The 25,337-nt window shown below is 37.6% G+C and overlaps 1 protein-coding gene across 1 annotated transcript; it reads right to left on the minus strand.

The window, feature by feature from the left end:
- Positions 1–1,431: 1,431 nt before the first annotated feature.
- On the minus strand, positions 1,432–25,294 carry LOC148876754 (ubiquitin carboxyl-terminal hydrolase 3). The gene is made up of 6 exons (XM_088967509.1): positions 24,796–25,294; positions 21,779–21,895; positions 15,487–15,585; positions 2,931–3,119; positions 2,645–2,826; positions 1,432–2,181 (listed from the first exon to the last, which is right to left on the minus strand). Exons 1-6 carry the CDS (start codon positions 24,910–24,912, stop codon positions 1,773–1,775), a joined length of 1,113 nt encoding a protein of 370 aa, XP_088823635.1. The 5' UTR covers positions 24,913–25,294; the 3' UTR covers positions 1,432–1,772.
- Positions 25,295–25,337: the final 43 nt, after the last annotated feature.

The raw sequence follows: 25,337 nt of genomic DNA on the forward strand, positions 1-25,337 counted from the left end.
TCCAGCCTTACTTTATCTCTTACTCTCGAAGAGTGTGCTACTTCAGACAATGTTCTTAGAATGTTTGTGATTGAGAAGACTTGAAAGCTGTCCAAGAGTTTTACCCAATGGACTACTTTCAGCTTGATACTATCAATAACTCCCTCTATTGTTCTACTTTTTTCCAATAAAATTTTGTTGTTCCTCTCTTCCCATATTACCCAGCAAATTGATGTTTTTGTTGCTTTCCACATTACCATCCCTCTTTTCTTTTGTTGTCTCAAGAATTCATGGTTGAAGAGTACTGCTACATCTTGAGGGGATACCCACTTGTAACCAAAGAAAGTACAAAAGAATTCTCAAATTCGAGTCACAAAAGAACAAGATATCATTAAATGATAAAGGGTCCCACCACTTTCCTTACACAACGAGCACACGTGAAAAAGGCAAATGTATGGCCTTATTTTCTACAGCATATCACAAATGTTTACCTTACCAAGGAATATGATAAGGGGTATGGCTGTTATTTACCTTACCAAACAACAGTCATCCCATAGATGTTTAAACATTTGATTAGGGAAGTGGAAAATATTGCAAGGAACGTTGAGGCTGAATTTAAATGAGTCGAAGAAGTGCAAATGGGCTAACTAACAATTTAGCAAAACAGAGAGCATTGAGACAGTAATTATTCTGGGCTGCACTATAATGAGAGATAGAATAGAGTGATTAAGGGGGATCAATAGTCCCATCACCTAGTTGTATAAACTGTTTACAATCTGAATTTTAATAAAATACGTGTTTACTAATAAAAAAAATAACAAGACAATAGTTGTGGAGAGGGTGCAGATTAGGTGGTTTGGAGAGCTGGGGAGGGTTTAGAATTTACACAACCCTCCCCAAACCCACCACATTGTCATACCTAGAGATATTTCAATTAATACCATTTGATAAAACCCTTAAATGCCCTTTGCTTACTATTTCTATCAACATTATCAAAAAAATATTTCAAATCAAATTCTTTTAAAACATTAGATCATACGTGGAGTTCAAAGCCAGTCAACTAATCTTGAAAATCCAATTGATATACAAAGGTTTCAACTAATCTAGGGCATGGTAAATGGAACTAATATATAGCCCATCAATGTTATATCCTATATCAGTCCAGCAATCTCTGTCCTTCAAGTGCTATATATCAAATCTAAGTCTCCTAACTGATGTACCAAGTAACCCAAAGACCCAGGCCTTCAAAGTGGTATCTTGGTGAATCAATTTCAGCCATCCAAGAAACGAGATTTTAATCAATTTGAGCCAACCAAATAAATCAACCCCAAGAGCCTATACCATCCAAGTACCAGACCCCTGAAAGGGTGCTGTAGCCAACTCTCTATATCCTAGACCCAGCATCCTACTGCATCGAATACATAACACCCTAAATAAAGTCTCCATAAAAGATGAGCAGAGCGATGCAACGCTACAACTACATTGCATTTCCATAATTCTATTATAAATCAAATATTCTCGACAGTGAAGAATACAGACCGTCTCATTCATCATTTACACTTTGTTATTGTCAAAACGCACCAAAGGACAGTGTGCTTCCACCGTCCACTGTACATGGCAGCCACCTGAATATTACTTCAACATGTCATCTCATCTCACTGATATCCGAGAGCTCTTCCCACAGGTTATATAAAAGGGGAAATGGAGAAAACTGTGAAAACAAGAAATGATTTAAAAAGGATAGCATATACATGCTACCCATAACTGAAAAGCTCACCATAAAAATAATCCCCTCAACTCTTGATAGTAACAGCAGCTTGGCTCTCGTAGAACAGGATGTACCCATGATCTGTGTTACTAGAATACTCCTGTGCTGACCCAAAGAACGTTTGAACAGCAGACTCATCTATCATCTCCACATTCTCATCATCAAAGAATAACCAGTGGTTGTGGCTCTTCACAAGGCTGACATAATGCCCATGGTTTGGTCCACTTCCAACATGGACAACAACCGCAAATAGTGAATACTCAGAATCTGCTTCTTCCACGGTATTACTCAGTTTCAGTTCTAATGGAAACACAACACGGTAAGATAGTTTCTTGTACCGGCCAAGTTGCTCAATATACTTGAAGCGTTTCAGATGGATAACCAAGATGTGAGGTGGCTTTTTTATCTTCATCCGCTTCTGTGCTTCCTGCAAACTGCATTAGAAAGTAACATAATCCAATATTGGTGGTCTGAAAACAATGAATGCAAGTGCATAGGACTTCTCTTTAAAAAAAATAAAATAAAATGTAGTTCTTCTTAACCATTCTGTACACAACAACCTGCATGAAAGCTGCAACGCAGCCATCATTTGACAGGTCCTATTTAAATCTCCTAGGCCAAAAATTTTACTCGCATAGAGTGAGACACCAAGGATTAACTCAATATGAACATTTTGTCCTAAAAGAGCTAGTAGGGAGAAACTACAAATGGTGGATAAGAATTGCTAGCATGTACTTAGCATCTAAAGTAGGTGGGGTAAAGAGTATATTCAATGGTAAATATTTTGTTTTAAGCAAAACAAATATAATAGAGAAAACCTAATTTCACATACTTTAATAGGGAGGATGCTCTTAATGCTATATTGCAACAAATAAGGATCAAAGCAGCAAAGAGCACCTGCAGCACTTGTCACAGAAGAATTTGTCCTCAGCATTCAAAGTCTCTGTAGAACTGAAATTTTTAAGACAGCTTGTGATTGAACTGTTCTGTTCTATGTCAAGGCTCAAGTCCAGAAATGTTTCATCCCTTGCTGTTACCGTCTCACATCGTAGGCATCTCGTCTCATTAGTCAGTATACCCTGCATTTGTAAAGCCATCAACAACACAATTCTTTAAGAAAAAGCAAAAGAGAAACAGTAATCATGCATAAATTGGAGAACAGAGATCAGCTCAGTCAATTCACCTGAAAATTTTTGTGAACCCAGGTTACTAGCGGCTCCTTTTGAAAACCATTAGCCTGAGCACTCTTTAGCCCATTTGCAGTCTTCTCTGATGGTGATGAAGTTCGTGGAGAACTTCTTGCAGCATGAGACTCTTTCTCCAGTATATCAACAAGCTCATTTAGCAGAAAGTTCAGAAATTCATGTGCATCCTACAAGGAAAGCAAGATGTTTTGTGTCGAAGGTTAAATGAGATATGGAACCATGGAGTTATTTATACAACACCCAAACTACTCAATCACAACATACTCTTTCAAAAGAGATTTCCAAGAGATCCATCTATGAAGCATGTAATAATATGTTAAAGAAGAAAAAAGCATACAAATAAAAAGAAGCAATCAAAAAAGAAAACATGAATATAACTCTAAGATATTTCATTTTAAGTGCATTTATCTTCTCCACCAATTATTTGTCAGTGTGTACATCTGCCAAAAACAGTTTTATTTTCATAATAAAATTACAAATTTTGTTAAAATGAAAAAAAAAAAAAAAGTTACAGCTGGAGAGTGCTGAGACAGCACTCAACCAAGAACCCTTAAATGCCAGCCCCAAACCCAGCAACTTATTTAATGATAGCAACAAGCATAAAAGACAAGAAACAAACTATTTTCAGCAACTGATTACTGACAAATCAATCAGTTTTCACAAAATAGCTTCATTCAATTCAGATTATTCATCTCTGCCCTTTATTGGTTTCTTGCATTCCCCAACTCATCAGTTCCCATAATTCACTACTCTCTTCCCTGGATTGTCCCATTACTAAAAACTACATTCCCCCACCCGAAGATGCTCTACCTCCTTGAACTCCTCACCCCCCAACACCAACATTCCCATTAACTTCATTTTCAATCTCAAACCCATCCCCTCTCATTGGCATAACAACCGGTACACCATAGGTTGGCCCAACCCAGTCCTCTCGTACTAGGGTTGGCTCCTCGCAGTTCTCCCTTTAACACCAACGGTAGATAGGAACCGAACTGTCTCACGACGTTCTAAACCCAACTCACGTACCACTTGAATCGGCGAACAACCGAACCCTTGGGACCTTCTTCAACCCCAGGATCGCTTGTACAAGACAGAGAGGAGATATGGCCCCTTGGACAAAACTAGGTAAATCAATTACAGGTAGGTCAAAAACATGTACTTCTAGTTTAGATCATACCTTGCTATCGATTTAGTACACTGCTCTAGAAGTTGATAGCAATATCTAAGGAGAAAGATCATATTCATATGTTACCAAGGGATCCTTCTCTTTGAAAAGGACCACTAATGTTCAATAGATCCCCAGGTTCACCTTGGATTTCTTCAACCTCTCCAAAACATTCTCTTTCTCTTTCAGTTTCAGAAATACTTCTGTTGAAAATTCCTCCCAAGATTTATTATAAGATCCAAAAAGGAAGTTAGTTGGGCTGGTTCAAATAAAAGAATAACTAATGCTTCTCTTAAACCCCTGAAAGAAAGGAACCAAGTCAATTTCAAAGAAGTCCAAGAAGGAGGTCTGGAGAGGAGACGTTGACCAAGATTGGAAGAAAAGGTTTTGGTGTGGAAAGAGAGTTAATTGAAGACATCTTAAGGAAATCTATTGAGTCACCAGCAGAAGGAACAGCATTAGAGGCAAGTATAAGTTTAACACTTAGTTTCAGCATACTCAACAACAAAGGATGGTAGATTGGTAATGGTACCCCCCCCCCCCAATCTAGAAGTGCTCAAACTCAATTTTGACAGTTGCAGCCTTGGAAACCCAGGGCCCTCAGCAGTGGGAGGAGTTGTTAGAGACCATGAGGGCAGTATCATACTTGGTGTTTTAAAAGCACAAGGGCCAATTTGTGCCTGAGGCGCAAGGCGCAAGTCGAAGCACGCGCCTTTTTGAAGCAAGGAGCAAATTTTAAAAAAATGCCAAAAAAATGCAAAAAAGGAAATTCAAAAAATATTAAACATAAGGTTAATAAAAAATATAAACTTAAATTTTAAAATAAATGTTTTAAAAACCTATTATCTAAAATTAAAATACATAAACATAACACGTAAAGTGTATTCAAATGAAAATTTAAAAATAAAAGCAAACATATAAAGCATTTTCAAGCATGTAAAACCCACAATCTCTTTTTTTCCTCAATTGCATTATTTCAAGTAGCTAATGTGATGCAAAACATATTGCCTTCTTGATTCTATGAGTCGCCTTTGTACCATGCCCCTCGAGGCAAGCCTGAACAAGTTCATGTTAGGGTCCTAAATTCTTATTTCCCACATAAAAAATAATGATTTTATAACTTTAATTGCCTTTTAAGAAGATATTTTATTAAAATGATTGAATGAATAACATTAGCAAATAAGGGGTTAGGCTCAAAAAAGAAACAAAAAGCTTAGAATTTTAAAAAGGTACATGCCTGGACTAAGGCACAAGGCGCATGAAAGGGGTGTGCCTAGGACCTAGGTGAGGCGCATACCCTAAAATGCGCCTTGCCTGTGCACCTAGGCACACATTTTAAATCACTAGTTGGGACAGGGAAGTTCTTCCAACGCTGAACTTTTGGCCTTGGTTCAGGATTTGAAGTTGTTAGTTAGGCAGGAGTTATGGAATGTGGAAGTTGAAGGTGACTGTCAAATGGTTTTACGCCAGATGACAAGGCAAGACCAAATTCCTTGGAAGTTCAGACCTTTAGTCAGAATGGTCAAGCTCTAAGTGCTGATTTGAACGCCTCATTCAAATGGGTGCCTAGGAATGCCAATATGTTGGCTGATTCTCTGGCTAAGACCGGGTTGGGAAATCTTGTGTAATTTTGAGATGCCCAGGACCAGCTGCTATATGTGCAATTTGTAATCAGTACTGTTTTCACTTTGTTGTATTTTATTTTTTCTGTTGTCATCTGTGGATGGCCTCTTGGGTAATAATGGTAGTGATTTAAAAGGTGCGCCTAATAATGGTAGTGATTTAAAAGGTGCGCCTGAGGCACACCTAGGTGCACAAGCGAGGCACATTTTAGGGTTCTGGCTTCTTGTGTGGCAGTAAACATTTTTTTAAGGATTCTTAAAGTTTTGTTCATTTGTACAGATGTTTGTACAGTGAGCAATATACTTGTATTTCTCCTTAGATTAATAAAATTTTACTTTACCTTTACAAAAAAAAAGGTGCATGGCTGGTGCACCTAGGTGTGCACCTGATGCGCCTTCTGCCTCAGCCCAGGTGTGTGCCTTTTTAAATTTTTGTGCTTTTCTTTAACCTAGAGGCAGGGCTAGGGGCTCCCCCTATTTTCTATTGTTGTTCATTCATTCATCATAGTAAAATATTTTCTTAAAAGGCAATTAAAATTATAAAATCATTACTTTTTGTGTGTGGATTAAGAATTTAAGACCCTAACATGGACTTGTTTGGACTTGCCTTGAAGGGATTGGTACAAAGGCGACTCGTAGAATCAGGAATGCAATATATTTTACACCACTAGCCATTTGAAATTTTGAAGTAATGCAATCAAGGAAAAAAAGGGATCATGGATTTTACATGCTTGAAAATGTTTTATATGTTTGATTTTATTTTTAAAATTTTCCTTTGAATACGTTTTACATGTTATGTTTATGTATTTGGATCAAAGGAGGTGTCTGAGACATCCCCAGAAAGTGGAGGTTCTGGGGATTGGGTCGCTTGCTACTAAGATTCATAAAAGAAAAAGAAGTTACAGAACAAGACCTCTTAATGATAATGTTGAGAGTGAGTTGGAAGAGCAAGGAGAAGAGGCAAGATAAGAAATGCAGAAGAAGGTATATAGATTTGTATGAAACTCATACAGTGAACAATTCAGTTGATTTGGACATGGTGGTTAACAAAGAAGTGGAAGTTAGTAAGATCTTGGGGTTATCTTTCTAGGAGGGTGAGGAGTTTGCAAGTAAGTATATTAGAGAGTTCGAGGAGGATAGTCGCGAGGAAGAACTGTTAGGGGCAGAGGAGCTTCAAAAGAGTCTTAGTTCATCTATAGTTGAAGAAGATGTGGATAAAGAAGAAGATGAGAGGGGTGCAGACCAGACTTTTGAGAAGAATGCAGTGTTAGAATTGGAGAGAATTAATGCAAGTAATGAGAATTGACAGGATTTTTGCAAGACTGAAAGCATAGTTGTCAAGGCGACTAGGCAAGGCTAGGCGACCATGGGGCGCCCTAGTCGCCTAGGCGATGGAATCTGACATAAACTATTTTGTAAGTTTGAGAACTAGGTAGGGAGCAGAGTAGGTTCAGCTGTTAAAAATAATAAGTGCAGGAAGCCAGTAACAAGGAAGGGAAGAAGAAGAAGAAGAAGAAGAAGAAGGAGGAGGAGGAGAAGGAGGAGGAGGAGGAAGGAGGAGAATAAGGGCGGAGCCCCTGTTTTTCGAAAAAAAAAAGCATTGAATCTGGGCTGGAAGAAGAAGAAGAGGGGCGGAGCCCCTGTTTTTTCAAAAAAAAAAAAAAAGCATTGAATCTGGGCTGGAAGAAGAAGAAGAGGGGCGGAGCCCCTGTTTTTTCAAAAAAAAAAAAAAGCATTGAATCTGGGCTGGAAGAAGAAGTGAAGAGAATAGGGGTGGAGCCCCTGTTTTTTTGAAAAAAAAAAAAAAAAGTATTGAATCTGGGCTGGAAGAGGAGTATAGGGGCGCAGCCCCTGTTTTCTCGAAGAAAAAAAGAACTGAAGCTGGGCTGGAAGAGAAGAAGCCCCTGTTTTTTCGAAAAAAAAAAAGGAGCACTGAAGCTGGATTTAGGCGGCCTAAGTCTCTGGGTGGTCGCCTAGTATACAAAACTGTAGAAATAATTAGTAAGCCACGAGTGTGGGGTTCCATATCCACACTCAGGCTCTAGTATGTGTGGTTCCATACCAACATCTAGTTGTTTTTAATTTCTTTTAAAATTGGGCCAGCTGGCCTTATCCTTATCCATATTATGTTTATCCTTTCTATGTTTTGTTTTATTATTAGGACTAGGATTTTATGTTTTATTTCCTAGTCTTGTAAGGAACCAAAACTATAAATAAAAAAATGTATGGGGTGGCAGAGATCATCAACCGAACCCCTTTCTTCTCTCTTCTCCTCTCTTCCCTTCTCTTCTTCTTCTCCTCTACTCTTCTTTTCTTCTCTTCTCTTTTCTGAATTACAGTAGAACAGAAATCTACTTGCTTTATTCAAGTTGGTATCAGAGCAATTGGCGAGAAAAACTAGGTTTTTCATGTAAGCCTGATCTGGTCGGCTACATGAGAATCCATTAGATCAAGGCTTCTGCAGAAGTTGCCTGGTTCTTGGAGGTTACTGGAGTGCTTAAGACTGCCCAAGAAAGATTCTTGGAGAATTACCCGGTGACCATGAAGAATCAGAGATCAGATTCAATCAAGGCTAGGGTTTCAAACCTAAGTGGACAATCAGAATTCTTTTTCTGAGAAAGAATTCAGGTTCGATCAAGGTTAGGGTTTCAAACCTAAGTGGACGATCAGAGTTCTTTTTTCTGAAGTGGATAATCAGGGTTTCAAACCAAAGAGTTCTTTTTCTGAGAGAAGTACAACCTTTAAGCTAATTCGACCTTAGATAGAAGTTATCAAGAATTCTTTTTAGCAGCAGCATAATAAATCTGAGAATACCTTGCTGTTTTTCAATATCTGAGAATACCTTGTTGTTGTCTCCTTGGCATTAAACCCTTCGATCTCTTTTTGAGGAATCAGGATCTGTTCTTTATTGATATTGAATTAGGGCTTTGGTTTTTACTGAAGTTACAGTTTTAAGAAGAAACTGTCGACTGAAATTAAGTTCTAGCCACCTATTCTTTGCTGAGATCAATTTCTGGACTGCTTTTCTCTCTCTCTCTCTTAGTGTTTCAGCAAAAAAAAAAAAATAGTCTTCTTCTTGGAGTTTTGTGACCTATTTGCAATCTACATAGTATGGAAAAAGTTGGAAGTGAGGTGAAAACACAAGGGGAATCAGCAATGGTGGCCATTGGGGGCAGAGGGAAATTAGGGTATGTAACCGGAGACACAAAAGAACCAGCCAAGGAGGATGTATCTCATCCAAGATGGGTTCAAGAGAACTACTTGGTGATGACCTGGCTATGCAACTCTATACAGCCCCACATCAGCCGAAACTATCTCTGGGCAAAAACAGCCAAGGAGACTTGGGACAGCATGAACGAGACCTATTCCCAACCCCTCAATGTTGCTAGAGCTTATGAGCTGAAATGTAAGGTGAAAAACCTCAAGCAAGGAGAGGAGCCAGTCTCAGTATATTTTACTACTCTAAAATCCCTTTGGCATGAAATTGATCATTTGGAAACTATTGAATGGGAAAGCCAGAAAGACGCAGCAACATATAGAAAACTGGTTGAAACAAATAGGGTTTTTGAGTTCTTAGCCGGTCTAAATTCAGATTTTGATATTACAAGACAACTACTTCTCACTAGGGAGAGTGTGACTCTATCTCAGGCCTACTCATTAGTCCACAGTGAAGAGAGTACGAGGAAGGTAAATGCTATCTTTTCAGCCCACAGAAGAAGCCTTGGCAGCAACAAAATTCAAGGTTTGAGGGGAAAAGGAAAGGGAAGTTAAGAAGGAGGACAAAAGAGATATTTTTTATGATCATTACAAGAAGCCCAAACACACTAGGAACATCTGTTGGAAGTTGCATCCTCACCTAATGCCAGCTAAACTTAGAAACAAGAAGGGAAGTGCTAATACAGCAACTATTATTGACAGTACATCCTCTTCCAGCACAAGGACCACATCCTTGGATGCCTTAGCAGCTTCCAGGCTGCACTGACACCGCTAGAAAAAGAAGCTGGCATTTCTGGATCTACATCTCAGTTTTCAGCTACTACACCTGCTCAGCCTATTTCAGCCCTTGCACATACAGGTACAAGAGCTACTGCATGTCATGCTTCTGTCCTAGGTAATACTAGACCTTTCTGGGTAATAGATTCAGGTGCTTTAGACCATATGACCAACTTATCTACTTTGTTTAGCACCTATTGTTTATCCTCTGGGAGAGACAAAGTTTCTATTGCTAATAGCTCCCTTGTACCAATTTCTAGCAAGGGAGGCATCAAATTTTCTGATGCCATCACCCCAACCTCAATTTTGCATGTTCCCAAGCTTAGTGCCAACTTACTTTCAGTTAGTAGTATGACTAAAAATAAAAATTGTTCAATAACCTTTTTCCCTGATCATTGTGTTTTCCAAGATCTGGAAATGAAGAAGGTGATTGGGATTGGCCGTGAGATGAATGGAGTCTACCTGCTTGAACATTCACAGGCAGAGCAGAGTGAAGTAGGTAAATTGTTTGTCTCTCAGTCTTGTAGTAAGATTATGCTTTGGCACAACCACTTAGGTCATTTATCTTTTGGGTCTTTGAAAGGTCTTTTTCCAAACTTATTTGAGACAGTAGAAGTGTCGAGTTTAAAGTGTGAAAGTTGCGAGCTTGCAAAACACAATAGATCATCTTATCCCTTGAGCAATCCTCCTTTGAAATTGTGCATACTGATGTTTGGGGGCCATATCATACTCCCACCATGGGGGTACAGTTATTTCTTATTATTTGTTGATGATTATACCCGCTTTTCATGGATTTACCTTATGCACTCTCGAGATGAGGTCCCTTCTCTAACCCGGCTTTCCACTAGATGGTTCTAACCCAGTTTGAAACCAAGATCAAAACTCTTAGATCTAATAAAGCCAAGGAATACTTACCAAAACCCTTGGCATCCTATCTCCTTAATCATGGGGTCATTCATCAGAGAACCTGTCCTCGTACACCTCAGCAAAACAGGGTTGCTGAGAGAAAAAAACAGGCATTTCTTAGAGGTAGCCAAAAGCATCATGCTCAACTCTAATGTTCCCATACACTTCTAGGGGGATGCAATCCGTACAGCCATGTACCTTATTAAAAGGGTTCCTTCACGGGTTCTAAACATGCAAACCCTGTTCAATCTCCTATATCCAGATAAGGACCTATTCACTATTCCCCTCAAAACTTTTGAGTGTACTTGTTTTGTTCAAACCCTTGGACCTCATCGCTCCAAGTTTCATCCCAAAGCTACTAAATGTATTTTCCTTGGGTATGCACAAAATCAAAAGGGATATTGTTGTTATGAGATTGTTTCAAGGAAGTGTTGTGTCCATGGAGGTCACTTTTTTTTAGGATATGCCCTACTATCATAGGGCTTCTCCTCAGGGGGAGAATAGTGAGGAAGGGATTTCAGTTCCAGCCCCAAAAGTTCCTTTATCTGTCCCAGTTACTAAGGAGGAGAGTTGTGAGGAGGGTTGTCAAAAATGCAGAGAGTTGAGGGTGTATCACAGAAAGTGGTGGAGGTAGGTTGATTCTCGTACTCAACAGCAATCCAAGTCAATTCCAACATCTTCTACAGTCCTAGATCCAGACACTACTACTGCTCCCAATATTGATCCCACTACTACAAATGTTCAGCCTCCACCGTCAGATGACCTTGATCTTCCAATTGCTATTCTTAAAGGGAAGCGCCGTTGCACCTCATCCACTGCCCATTGCATCTCCAAGTTCCTTTCCTATATTTGTCTCTCAGAATCCTACAGATCTTAATTGGCATCCATTGTTGCTATTCCTATACCCAGAAAAGTACAAGAAGCCCTTTTGATACCTGAATGGAAGGAAGCAATGCAAGTAGAGATGGATACCCTTGTCAAGAACAATACATGGGAACTAGTTAACCAACTTGAAGAGAAGAAACATGTTGGATGCAGATGGATGTTTTCTGTGAAATATAATGCTGATGGTACTGTAGAGAGGTATAAGGCTAAATTGGTTGCAAAAGGATTCACACAAACTTATGGCATAGACTATAGAGAAACCTTTGCACCTATTGCAAAAATGAACACTATCAGAGTTCTATCCATTGTTGCAAACTTCTCATGGCCACTATTTCAACTGGATGTTAAGAATACCTTCCTCAACGGAGACTTGCAAGAAGAAGTATACATGGAGCTACCCCCTGGCTTTTATAGTACAGAAGCAGGAAAGAAAGTTTGCCTTTTGAAGAAGGCCTTGTACGGGCTGAAACAATCTCCAAGAGCTTGGTTTGATAGGTTTAGACTAGCTTTGGACAAATTTGGATGCATACAAGCTCAGTCAGATCACACTCTCTTCTTTAAGAAGACAGATCATTCCCTAACTCTACTTGCAGTCTATGTAGATGACATTGTGATAATAAGGAGTGACATTAGTGAAATTGAAACTCTTAAACAGCACCTTCACAAGGAATTTGAAGTGAAAGACCTAGGGAAATTACACTATTTCCTAGGAATTGAGGTAGCTCGATCTAAGAATGGCATTTTTATCTCTCAAAGGAAGTATGTTCTAGACTTATTGGAAGAAGCTGGAAAGTTAGGAGTAAAACATGTTGACACTCCTATTGAGCTTAACCATAAAATAAGTGCAAAAAGTGGAGAACTTCTTGAGAACAGGGCTATGTACCAAAGGCTGGTTGGGAAACTTCTTTATCTCAACCTAACTCAGACAGATATTTCTTATGTTGTCCGTGTTGTCAGTCAATACATGCATTCTCCTAGGACCACCCACCCTCCTTGCAGTAGAAAGGATTCTTTCTTAAAGAGGTGTCCAAGGAGAGGTATACTCTTCAAGAATAATGATCACATGAAAATAGAAGTGTATACAGATGCGGATTGGGCTAGATGTGTTGATGACAGGAGGTCCACCTCTGGATATTGTGCATTTGTAGGGGGGGAATCTTGTTTCCTGGAGAAGCAAGAAACAGAATATTGTTGCTCGCTCCACTGTAGAAGTAGAATACAGATCCATGGCCAATGGTGTTGCAGAAGTGTTATGGCTGAGATCATTGCTTAATGAGTTGGAAATTGATTATGAGAAGCCCCTAATGCTGTATTGCAATAATCAAGCTGCAATTAATATTGCCCACAACCCAATACAGCATGACAAGACTAAGCAAATCGAGGTTGACAGACATTTTATCCGAGAGCGAGTCACATCTCAAGAAATATGCCTTCCTTGCATTGCCTCAAACATGTAGTTAGCTGATCTTTTCACCAAAGCAGTCGCAAAAATCAAATTGGAGACAGATTTACGCAAGTTGGGCATGACAAATATCTACTCCCAACTTGAGGGGGAGTGTAGAAATAGTTAGTAAGCCACAAGCGTGGGGTTCCATACCCACACTCAAGCTCTAGTATGTGTGGTTCCATACCCACCATACCCACATTTAGTTGTTTTTAATTTCTTTTAAAATTGGGCCGGCTGGCCTTATCCTTATCCATGTTATGTTTACCCTTTTTAATTTTTGTTTTATTATTAGGACTAGGACTTTATGTTTTGTTTCCTATTCTTGTAAGGAACCAAAACTATAAATAAAAAAGTGTATGGGGCGGCAGGGATCATCAACTGAACCCCTTTCTTCCCCTTTCTTCTCTCTTCTCTCTTCTCTCTTCTCTCTTCTCTTCTCTTCTCTTCTTCTCCTTCTCTACTCTTCTTTTCTTTCCTTCTCTTTTCTGAATTACAGTAGAACAGAAATCTACTTGCTTTATTCAGGTAAAACTATGGGTGTTTGGGTGAGGCGACACTGTAAAACCGCCTAGTCGCTTAGGCATCACCTTGACAACTATGACTGAAAGGGAGGCCTTTTTAGGGATGTGTCCCATCAAAAAGGTGAAAAAATCAAAGTAGCACCAGAAGTGAAGCTCCCATTCAAGCACTGGAAAGAGCCAAGTAATGAAGTTGGTCTTTTTGTTTCAGTGGAGTTTGGTAATGTCTAAAGGTTGGTTATGTCAAGTTTACTAGTGTGAGCTGTAATTTTTGTAAGGCTTGTTTGGGGCTGAGTGGAAATATTATATCTAAGTTTCAGAGTTGTAGGTAGTCCATAGTGTTTGGAATTGTATGCAGTGTTGGGTGGAGTTTGTTATGTCACATTTTTGCTTCTCTCCAGTGACTGTTGGTCACCTTTCTTGTATTTTCTTTTTTTCTTTAATAATTTTTTATTTTATGTTCAAAAAAAAAAGAATAGATCCAGAGGTCCACCTTGGGTGTCTTTAATGGAAAATCTCTTCCAACTCCAGAAATATTTCTCTTGCAAATTCCTCCCCACCTAAAGAAGAAAAACCCAATTTCTGAATCATTTGAACTCCTGTATCCACCACTATTTTCAAATCAATTTTCCTCTTGACCTGAACAACCTCATTAAATGGAAAATTTTCATCCTCTATGCCTTCCCGCTCCCTATCTTTCTCATGAATTTTGCTCCTCCAATGCAATTTATAGTCATAGGTCCAATGAAAGAAATTGTGCAAAACATATGTGATAACCCAATTGTCTTACTCTGTTAACCCCAATGGTAAGCTGAATGCAAGTAATCATGTCACAGAAGACAAGAATAACAATCAGATCAGCAAGCACAATACATCACTTGATCTAATGATCATCAATCAATTTGTCCTCTTCTACTAGGCCAGCCCTTGAATTCTTGAGCCAAAACAAAACCACTCAACCCCAATTTTCCAAATAAAGACACTCATTAGGAGTTTAAAAGGTGGCCTAACATTTCTTGAACTTACAAAGCTAAAGTACTTAATTAGAGAATTCAAATCATTGAGTGAACCTTTTCTGTTGCCCAAATCATATGGATAGGGGAACCTATATTATGTGTACTAATTTATAAAGAGACAAATCTCATTTGGGATGACAGAACTGGGGACTAATTTAAAATATTTATGTTTTCTAATTCTGTTTTCTGTTAGATAGACAGCTTTAAGCTGCTGTACTCACTTCTTTTTTCCTCAGCATTAATAAATATGATCAGACTCACTAATAAAGTTACCTATATTAATATATTATTTGTACAATTGCATTAAAGGGGCAATATATATGGATACCGAAACCTATATGCATAAATAATAAAATATGCATCTAGAATTCTCTGGCTTAAATTTGAATCAAATTCTAGATATAATATTGAACAGAGTGGAATGGCAGAACAGGATTCATGTTAGCCAACTACATAGGATCTGCTTGTTTGTACTGAAATTTTATTTGTACTAGTACAAATGCATGGAAATGTCAATGAGAAGAGAACAAATTGTGGTTTGCCTTGCTTAGGTTTACTTTGCTTCAGGTTTTATTTTACTTCACCAATACTGCTAACAAACAAAACAAAGTAAAACCTATAACAAGAGTAAACCAGAATATGCACTGAACTCACTTCTACTCCCATACTTCTGCACAAATGCAAATGAAATTGCAGTGCAACCAAAGGATGCCACATAGTTGGGACAAGGCTTAGTAGAGGTCAGTTTGGTTGAGTGGTTTACTAACCATTGCTCATGATGACAATTACGATGTTAAAGTAACCACATCGCCTCACCACAATGACCCTCCTTGGTGATCATAGTTTATCAATAATGATTTACATTTCACTTGGTTTATCCAGAGATCTAGGGCATGCAATCCTGCTACCAAGTTGTCATGGGCTACTACAACCAGCCCCATATTAATATGGATAAAGACATACCTCAATGTTAGGCATTTACCTGGTGCATGTAGCTGCGGAAGAGTTCATTTTGTTTCTTCACTCTCTGAACAAAACGCTTTGGAGCAATGACACCTGTTTTCTTCTTCTGTGAACTGATCTGCATTGAAGTAGCATCAAGAACAACCATATTATATAATGGTCCCCCAATCATGTCTACTTAGCATGGTGATTCTTTTAACTAATTGATGAGCAAAATTAAAAGGGATTATTAACATCACCAAGCTACTCTCCCCCAACAAATAACAAATGAAGTCCCAATACAAAAATATATCCCCTAGCCCAAGACCCCCAAAATAGATCCTGTCACCCCCTCCCTAACAAGTGGAATTGTCAATGTTTTGGCAAATCTTGAATCTTGATATAAACAAAAGTTCATAGTGGTGGCAAAAGATTTTGCTTTCTATGTAAAGTGTCATACCTGCCAAGGACCTGGGTCGACTTCTATCATCCATCCAATAGATACTTAAAAATGAAAGTGATGCAGAATCTAACAAGTCAAACCTGGGATTTTCTGAATTTTCTACATATTTTTTGTAGTTAGGATAGTCAACTTTTTGTAGTTATTTTCTGATTGTTTGAACTAGGGGCAGATCAAAAAGGGTATGGGTGAGGTACTAAGAAATGATTTAAGGGCTCATACAGCCATAATCTAACAATATATGGCACTAAACAGAATGGAACGGCAAAATCGGATTCATGTAGCTGGCCCTATATAGTTGTGGCAAGGCTTAAATCACAATGATGATGACACTCTGATTATTTGAGTTTTTGATAGTTTTTCTAATAGCATTAAGAATTAGTATTCCTAGTAACAGTAGGAATCTGATATAGGGTAAAAGAAAGGGAAAATAGAAAGATTTCATATCAATTTAGAAGAATAGAAGAAATGGAAATTTTAAACAGCAACTAGAGAATAAGTAATAGCACAATTTTTTTTTACAAGTAATAGCACAAATTTTACAGAGAAACTAGAGAATAAAGGAGTGATGATTTTACAAGAAATTAGGAATTGCAGCATAGAAAGTCATAGAAACTAGAATAATAGGAGAGTAGAATATAAGAGGAGAGAATAGAGAAGAGAGAGACAAATTGTTCCTTCAGGAGAGAGAGAGAGAGAGGGGCCACACCTCACAAGAAAAACCACTATCTAAAAACTTATTTCATATCCAAAACTCTTCACTAGCCAAATAAATGAGAAGCATATTTATAGACTTAATTGGTTGGATTCGTGGCTTTAAACATAACAGAATGGTACAACAGGATTCATGTAGCCAACCCCATATAGTTGGGATAAGACTTGGATGATGATGATGAATTGGTTGGATTTGCCAGCCTTTGTTTCCTACCAAAAGAAGATAATAAAGCAGCAACTTTAAGACAAATAATGTAAGATCCAAGATGACTTCTCAATACCACTAGAAAACTACTGAACACTTCCTAATATTTCTAAAGATTCTAAAATGCTTAAACAAGAGATTGACACCTATAGAAGCATTAAATTTCAAAAATAAACCCAAATTTGAAAGCTGGCAGAATTTACAGAACTATACACAGAACCCAAGCTTTTGGGAGAAATTGATCATGTCTCACATGGATGAGAGATTTTAGGATTGTATATCAAATATTTTTCAAGCCCTAGTAGGGTGGCTTGGTCTGCACTCTGCAGGTCCTAGCGAATCCCCATGCACCCCACACAAGAAAACCATAATTTTTTTATTTTGATGGATAGAAAACCATAGTTTCTTGTGGGACTCGAACATAGTTTTCAAGATGCCAAGGCGAGGCTAGGCGACAGGGGGGCACCTTGTCACCTAGGCGATGGATTTTTTTATGTTGAAAATATAGATCCTAGGGTATGAACCCTTATTTTTGCTATAGGAAAAGAAGAAAAGAAAAAGTAATGGAAGAATAAAATGTACTGACTAGATAAAATTTTAAGTTCTTCCTTACTTCTTGGTTCAGGTTTTGAAGTCTTTGAGGGTTCAATAAAGCATTTAGCAATGCTTGTGTTGATTAAACCCTAATAAATAAGAAAACAATAAAAAGAAATTAGTATATAAACACACAAAATTATTATTTTAGTTTAATAATGTTTATTTTATAATTATAATCCCAAAAAAGAATGAACAAAAAAGTACTTTATAGTAGGAAGTAAAAAACTGCTTCGCGATTAGGCAAGGCCAGCCTCAAAGGGCGCCTTGTCACCTAGGCATCACCTTGACAACTATGGACTCAAGTCTGGAGATTTTTCTCTGCTCATCTTTTTCTCTCTTCTGTTCCAGCCTTCCAGGCCCACGTTATCCTTTAAGAGTATTGGATTGCTCCCAATTTGACCAAGTCCTTTCCTTGCAAAACTTTTGTAAGCCTGTGGTCTCTTTATAAATGTTAGGCTTCTGCATGGGCAGCCCCATATAAAATGTAACTTATTTAACATCATCTGAAATTACTATGTAGAATATCTCTTCCTATGTTTGCTTGATGTACAAAGGCAATAATAAATTCACAAACCACCTTTGCTTTTTTACAATTTTATTTCAGGGATGTGCATCTGCAGCTATTCCATATAAGCTTGTAAGACCCAGAGATATCACCAAACTAGCATGAATTTGATGCTCAACTCATCCTTTTCTACTAGGAGCATAGATTAAGCAGAAACTTTATTACTAAGAAGGAAAATGAGACACAAAAGACCACAAAACAAAAAGGGGAAAACAACCGTAAAAACTGCACAATGACCTATCAGCTCCCCAAGACACTCATGTCCTTTTCAGAAGGGCCAAGCTAAACTGGGGCTAAAGAACCAGCTAACTCATTAACCAATCTACTGATTCAGTAAGCAAGATGCTCCATTAAGAAGCCAAAGACTGAGGCTCCCTAATAAGATGTGGATATGCTCATGGCTCACCCCAATAACTCATCCTTAAATCATCACCAAGGAATCTCCCTCCACCTGAGCTTGGGAGAAACACAAAGCACAATCAACTGAGGACCCTCTTAATAAAGAACAATACCTCCCCTTGATAAATCCTTAAAATGACTCCAATACCAGAAGGCTATAGATTCCACAAGGAACAGCCAGCAAAATTAAGCTTGACTACTTGAGGATGAAACCAAGCCTGAGATCACATAGTGCTGGAAAGTGGAGACTAAGGAAGAAGCCAATAAAACCCCATCCCGGCACCCTCCACTGCATAATCTATAGAAAATCTATTGTTTCCTCTACAGTGTAAATCCAATGAAGCAATAACAATGAGGTCAATCAAAACCTACAAAAACCTTTTTTTTCCCATCTAAGAAGACTCTGTTTTCTGCTCTTTCCACACCGACCATAGACATAACAGCCTTCATCTCTGCATAATCTTCCCTAATCTATCTAATGGTATTAAGGGAGACAAGAGAATGCTCACACAAGCTCATAATGTCTTTTTTTTTGGAAAAGGTAAGGTATTTTATTAAATCAAGAACCAGTACAAAGGAGCCTAGGCCATTAAATTAAGGGAGACAAGAGAATGCTCACACAAGCTCATAATGTCTTTTTTTTTGGAAAAGGTAAGGTATTTTATTAAATCAAGAACCAGTACAAAGGAGCCTAGGCCATTAAATTAAGGGAGACAAGAGAATGCTCACACAAGCTCATAATGTCTTTTTTTTTGGAAAAGGTAAGGTATTTTATTAAATCAAGAACCAGTACAAAGGAGCCTAGGCCATTAAAGGCTGCCTAGAGCCACTACAAACTACAGATATATCCAGTTCTGAGATCTAAACAACAGACTCAGCAAACCGAACACCAGATAAATTAAAAAAGTGCCCCAAATCTTCAACATAAATTGAACAAGAGCTAGCAAGTGAAAGGGTGGTTTCATCCTTAGCCCTACAAAGGGACATCCATGGGGAAAGAGGCTAAAGAGGTAAAATGCAAAATCAGCTCACAAGTTTTGATTTTTATGCATACCAACTCCAAACAGAAAACTATTAAGAGTTAAGCCATGTTTGGACTTGAATGAAAATGGACAAGGTAGACAGGAGTGGACAGTAGATCCACTACTTTCCACATTCTGTTATTTGGCTCCAAAAACTGAGCCATATGGAATATGAGAATCAGTTTTACATTGTTTTTTCCATTGCTTAGGTGGATAATGCAATGACTACCCCCTCCACCCAGTTCCCAATTCTCTGCCAAATTGTCCATTAGGGCCAACTTTTCCAACTACCTCCCACCCCCCTCCAAACACAGCCATATTTTTGGGGTGGGTCCCAACAAGACTGCCTTTGCCAAAAAGGGATTCTAAAGAGAAAGAAGAGAGCAAAAAGCTCAAGAAAGGAGGAAGAGAAAAGACCATGGAATTCAATTGACCACACATCTAATCCTACCCATCCAGCTGAAGGATCAAGAAACACTCTTTCAAGATAGTGAAATAAATAAACCAATTTAGAGGATTTATGATCCCTAAGGCCCCTTCCAAAATCAAGGTTAACCCTAAGAGACAAATTGAGCAATAGGATGTCTTATAAAGGTCGGCATAGTATAGAGATGAGAAAAGTTTATACATAAAGAGCCTCCCCCGCAGAGATCCTTCTAGAATCTAACATTATTCCCACCCAAGGATAACACCTGATGAATTAGAGGAAAAAAGGCAGTACATCAAATATATACATAATCTCATGCCCCAACCATTTGCACTTAGGCAATGAGTGATTTGAATCAAAGAAGGCTTCAGGTGAGCAATAGAATAGCTTAAAAAGGTGAGCAGATGAGAAAATTTTACACATAAAGAGCCTCCCCAGCAGAGATACTTCTAGAAACCAGCATTATTCCCTCCCCCATACCTGATGAATTAGAGGAAAAGAGGCCGCATCAAACATCTACAAAATCCCATGCCCCAGCCATTTGCAATACTTAGACCATGAATGCTTTGAATCAAAGAATGATTCAGCTCATCAGTTTCAAAATGAAATCTCTACAATGGTACAATCATTTTTCTAAAAGCATGGTAGTACAAAGTTTTGGTTTGTTAAGCACTTTGCTATGTGCAAATGGGGAAATTTCATAAATTTTGTTCAAATATCTGGAAAATCTGAGAAAATTGAGAAAACATAAAAATATTAGAAAGCATGCAAAATTTATTTATAGAACTTCAGGAACACAGATTTTTTCCTTGACATTCCATATCTTGAAGTGTATCTGTGCTATCATATCAGCAGCCAGCAGCCCCAAGTACAAATATCTATTTGAACAAGCAGCACAAATCATGCATAAGAAAAGCACTAGTTTTATTGCCCCTTTCCAATGAATCACCAATAGCAATAGAGCAATATGTATAGCATTGTTCACATTCTTACTCAAAAGCACTAGTTTTATTCTAACCATCAACTTGTGACACTTGCCACTGGTACCTGCTACAAAGTAACAAAGGAATGTGCTGAAGATGTTCAAGATGAAGAAAGCTTTTGAAACTTCAGTCAGTCAAGCAACTTCCTTCAATTACAATTGGAACTGTAAATAAAGTCACCACCATTAAATATTGTTGGCCCATGTTATAATTTAAAACTTGATTGCTGGAATTTGATTGGAATTCTCATTATAATTCAATTCCAATTTCTGGAAGAGCAAATTCATCAAACATCTGAAACTCTTAATTTTGAATCCAAATCCACCTCAAATCTGGAATCAAACCCAGTCTAAAAGATTTGTCACATCTATAGCCTGAATAGCCACTTTTTTATTGATAACAAACCAAAGTTCTATGTCCAGTTCCCTACAAGGGAATAATGTGATTATATAAATATTTTGACATGTATGATCATGTAAAGGCCATTAAAGATGTACACTGGTTCACATAAATGACAATTTAAGCCAAACCAGTAGTAACATATAAACAAGAAACAGTCATGACATAAAAGAGGAACAAAAAAGAGTGAAATCACAGAACTCCAAAAAAATACCTTTTCTTCTACTGCTTATATTATTTATCAATTATCATTACTAATGAAGAAAAAGAAAGAATCCTTTGCAAAAAAAAAAGTTAAGCCTATATTCCCTATTAAAATTGTGAAGAACTGACAACTTGCAACATGGGCAAGCACAGCAATCAATTTCTGTTTATATATAATTTGATTGCAGTGACAATATCAAATGCTACAAAATATATAGTATCTGCATATTTGGAAAAGAAAATCTAATGAACTTGCAACCAAATAGCAGTTTCTAGTTGGATTGAGATCAAGGAGTAAAGGTCACACAAGCTATGCAACATCAAATGCAGCCCAATGGTTTCTAACAGAGTTGTTACCTGCGTGAATAAGTCTGCCAAGCATGTTAAAAGATTCTCTTCTGCATCCCCCTGATTTTTATTATTTGAATAGTATTCTAGTAACTGTTCCCGAAATGGAACACAAAAATAAAGGGCCTGCATACAAAATAACCATATATGAAAACAACTCAGGAAACAGGTCTCAAAGTAAAATATAAAATGAAACACAGAAGAAACCTATGACCCATAATCTTAAGTCCACATGGTAGAGAAATATTTTGAGTGGAAGAAACATTCAATCATAACCCATTGAACATTCCTTGTACGGTTATACTGACTCCAAAGAGCCCTCCCCACCCCGCAAAATAAATAAATAAAATAAATAAATATATATATATATATATATATATATATATATATATATTGATGCTACAGTTCTCTTTTCCTTCTTTTCTTCTTTTTCTGTTTGGATGGTTCAGTGATGTGGTTCAGCCTTCTATAGCAATAGAGTATACAGAAAATCAATTTCTGGAGAGATTTGAGCATCCCAAAGTTACTAAAACATATGTGAGGAGCAGGATGAACCAATGGCAGCAGATTTGGAAGCTGACAGCAGTTTCTAAAATCTAAATCCATAATTTCTATTTTTTATGTTTTCAAGTGAACTATTATTTGCTGTGGTAAGTTTTCTATTTTTTAGGTCTACAATTAAAAATTCCCTATTTGTTTAGGCAAATATTAGGTTAAGTGATTAAGTTAATTACTATTTGATTGGTTTCTATTTTCTTTCTATTCTTAGGGGTTTCTAGGATTCTAATAAGGAGTCTGGTGCAGTTTTAGTAATTGCCAAATTTCTATTCAGTAAAAGCTTTGAAGAATTCTATATATATATATATATATATATATATATATATATATGTAAACTTGGCAGAACAGTAAAACTGAAGGAAGCAATTTTTGTTCTTCTCTACAGTTTTTCATTTTTTTCCTCCTCTTGAAATCAGAGTTAGAAAAATATGTAATTTCTCCTTTCCTCTGTTATTTTATAGTAGTTCACTGATACTAGAAGAAAACCAGCAACTACTCTCTGGATTTTCCCCTAAATTCGATACATACTTTGTTGGATTTTGAAGTAAGGGTATCCATCAACCTTGCTTTCTATCTACAGCCCCTACATTAGTTGGGGGAAGTGACAATAAAGATATGATTAGTAAAGAAGGAAAGAATTTGTTACAAAAAAGAGTATTGGATGCACATCAAACAAAATGAAGTGAATCAATTGAGAGAGACACACACACACACTCTCTCAATTGACTCACTTCATTTTGTTTTGTGAAGGCCCACTAAACATTTCTGTCCTATTAGTCCCATTCTAGCTAGCTCATCCATGACAATGTGATCCTATTATGGTCCATATAAATCTATCACATGGCAAGGTGCCAATCAGCTGGTTGGTAAGGTCTCCTGCTGGTCATAGTGGAGATTTGGGATCGAATCCCACCTGCACCTGGGTTGGGGGATGGGCTACCCCCTCGTTGTGTAGCCCTTCAAAAGAAATCAAAAATATATATATAAATCTATCACATGACATTTAACATTGGAGCTGAAATATAGTTGTATTTCATTTAGCATTAAGGACAGTCCCCAAGGACTTTCCACATACCCCTTGACCCATCTAATAACATTTGCAGAATCACCTTTTATCAAAAGAGAAGAGTTTTCTAGTGACTCCTTCACGGCCAAAAAGGAGTGTCATCACCTCAACATTTGTCAAGTCTGCTGCTCCAGTTGGTCCACTGAATATCCAGATTGTATTTACAAATCATTTTAATCTTAATAACCACCATGATAAATAAAAATATGTTTAAATAGACAACTGCAACTCACAAGACTGAATTGTGAAATAATTAAGAAATTCAAAGAAGCTATAGTGCTAGTCAAAAATACTGACAAATCCAAATATTTCCTCCCATACATGAAGTACACACTCTTAAAATTTCAAGCCAGCCTCTGGTCTTACACTCAGGCATCTTAAAGCCTAAATCTTTTTTATAAGTGCTTCAAACCCTAGTTCTTCTTCTTTCTTTTTTCCATTTTCAAATCCTTCAACATGTGCAGCTACCACCCCCCCCACACACACACACACACATTTTAACCATAAACCTTATAACTTATTAATTTCTTTATAAAGTTTTTCCTGCAGACCTTTTCCTTAGTAATTAAGGCCATTACCCAATGTCGATCCCTCAGTTTCCTTGGTAATTCAGTCCATAAAATCCATAATATTAGCTTCAGTTGTGGGGAAACCATGGAAGACTGAACTCTGAATTCCAAAGCTGTGGTTTACTCTATATCTACAGTATAAAAAAGAAAGGAAAGAAAGAAAGGAACTTCACTTTGGTATTCCTACAACACAAAACCTTAATCCCAACTATAGGGTTGGGGATCAGGTGCACAAATCCTCTCTCGGCATTATATTCTTTCTCAAAGCAGATGATGATGTATTATCACAATAGAAACATTTATCTGAATAGAAGAAAAAAAATGTAACCATCTAGATCTTCATCTTAAAGGTAAAACTAAGGCATTTCAGACTTTTCCAGTTCTAAAACATTGGGACCAAAGAATACATTCTACCATTTCGGTAAACAGGTGGCAAAACAAAACCTCAAAAGCACAAAAAACCATAAAAGTATAGAGACCAGAAAAATAAACACATAAGTACTGAAAAGTACTAAATTTCAACAAATCTCTCTCACAGTCAACTAATCATGTCAATACAGCATTACGAAACGCAAATTAAGCAAGTTATAATTACAAAGCTTTCAAACATACGGAGCAGAAGAATGATTACTAATTTGGAAATTCTCCAGAGATCAAATACTAATTTATATAACGAACTTCTGAAATGCATAAATTAATTAATTAATAACTCCACAACGAGTCACATGATGAAACGAGATTAAACCTCGTAAATCTAACAAGGACGAAACCTACAAAGCAAACCAGATAGGTGCAACCAAACGAATAGGAGATTAACATGGAATGGCAGGAACCTGCAAAACGCTGTTACAGTAGCAAGTGTTGCCGAAATTCTCAAGTCCGAAGTACCTCTCGCCTTCAGGGAACTGATCACCAAGAGCTTTCTCGAGTTTGGAACCCGCAGCACCCATTAGACCATCTACCAGAAACCAGCCGTCCTCTCCTTCCTTCAGCCCTGAAATTCACTCTCCATGGACGATCAGATTCAAAGCCTCCCTCTCTCTGTCTGTCTGTCTGTGTGTGTGTATTAGGGCTTTGACAGGAGTATATGCAGAGGGAATAATGAAGATGAGAAGAGAGTAGTCTGTGTATGTGTTTGTACGAGAGATGCAGGGGAAAGATTTACATTGAATACCGGGAGAAAAAAGAGTACAGAGGCAGAGAGCGAAATATATCAGAAAGACAGAAACTGTGAGAAAATTGTTGGAAACAGAAAAAACAATCGTCCTCCTAAATCCTAATGCTAGCTAATATATCACATTTTGCCATCGAAACAAAAAATGCGAATATATCACATTTATTCCGACCTCACCGGTTAATTGTATGACAAATGACA

Source organism: Nelumbo lutea, chromosome 1 (assembly GCF_056320005.1).
Source record: "Nelumbo lutea isolate HS-2025 chromosome 1, American lotus-T2T, whole genome shotgun sequence".
In the NCBI taxonomy this organism is placed as follows: Eukaryota; Viridiplantae; Streptophyta; class Magnoliopsida; order Proteales; family Nelumbonaceae; genus Nelumbo; species Nelumbo lutea.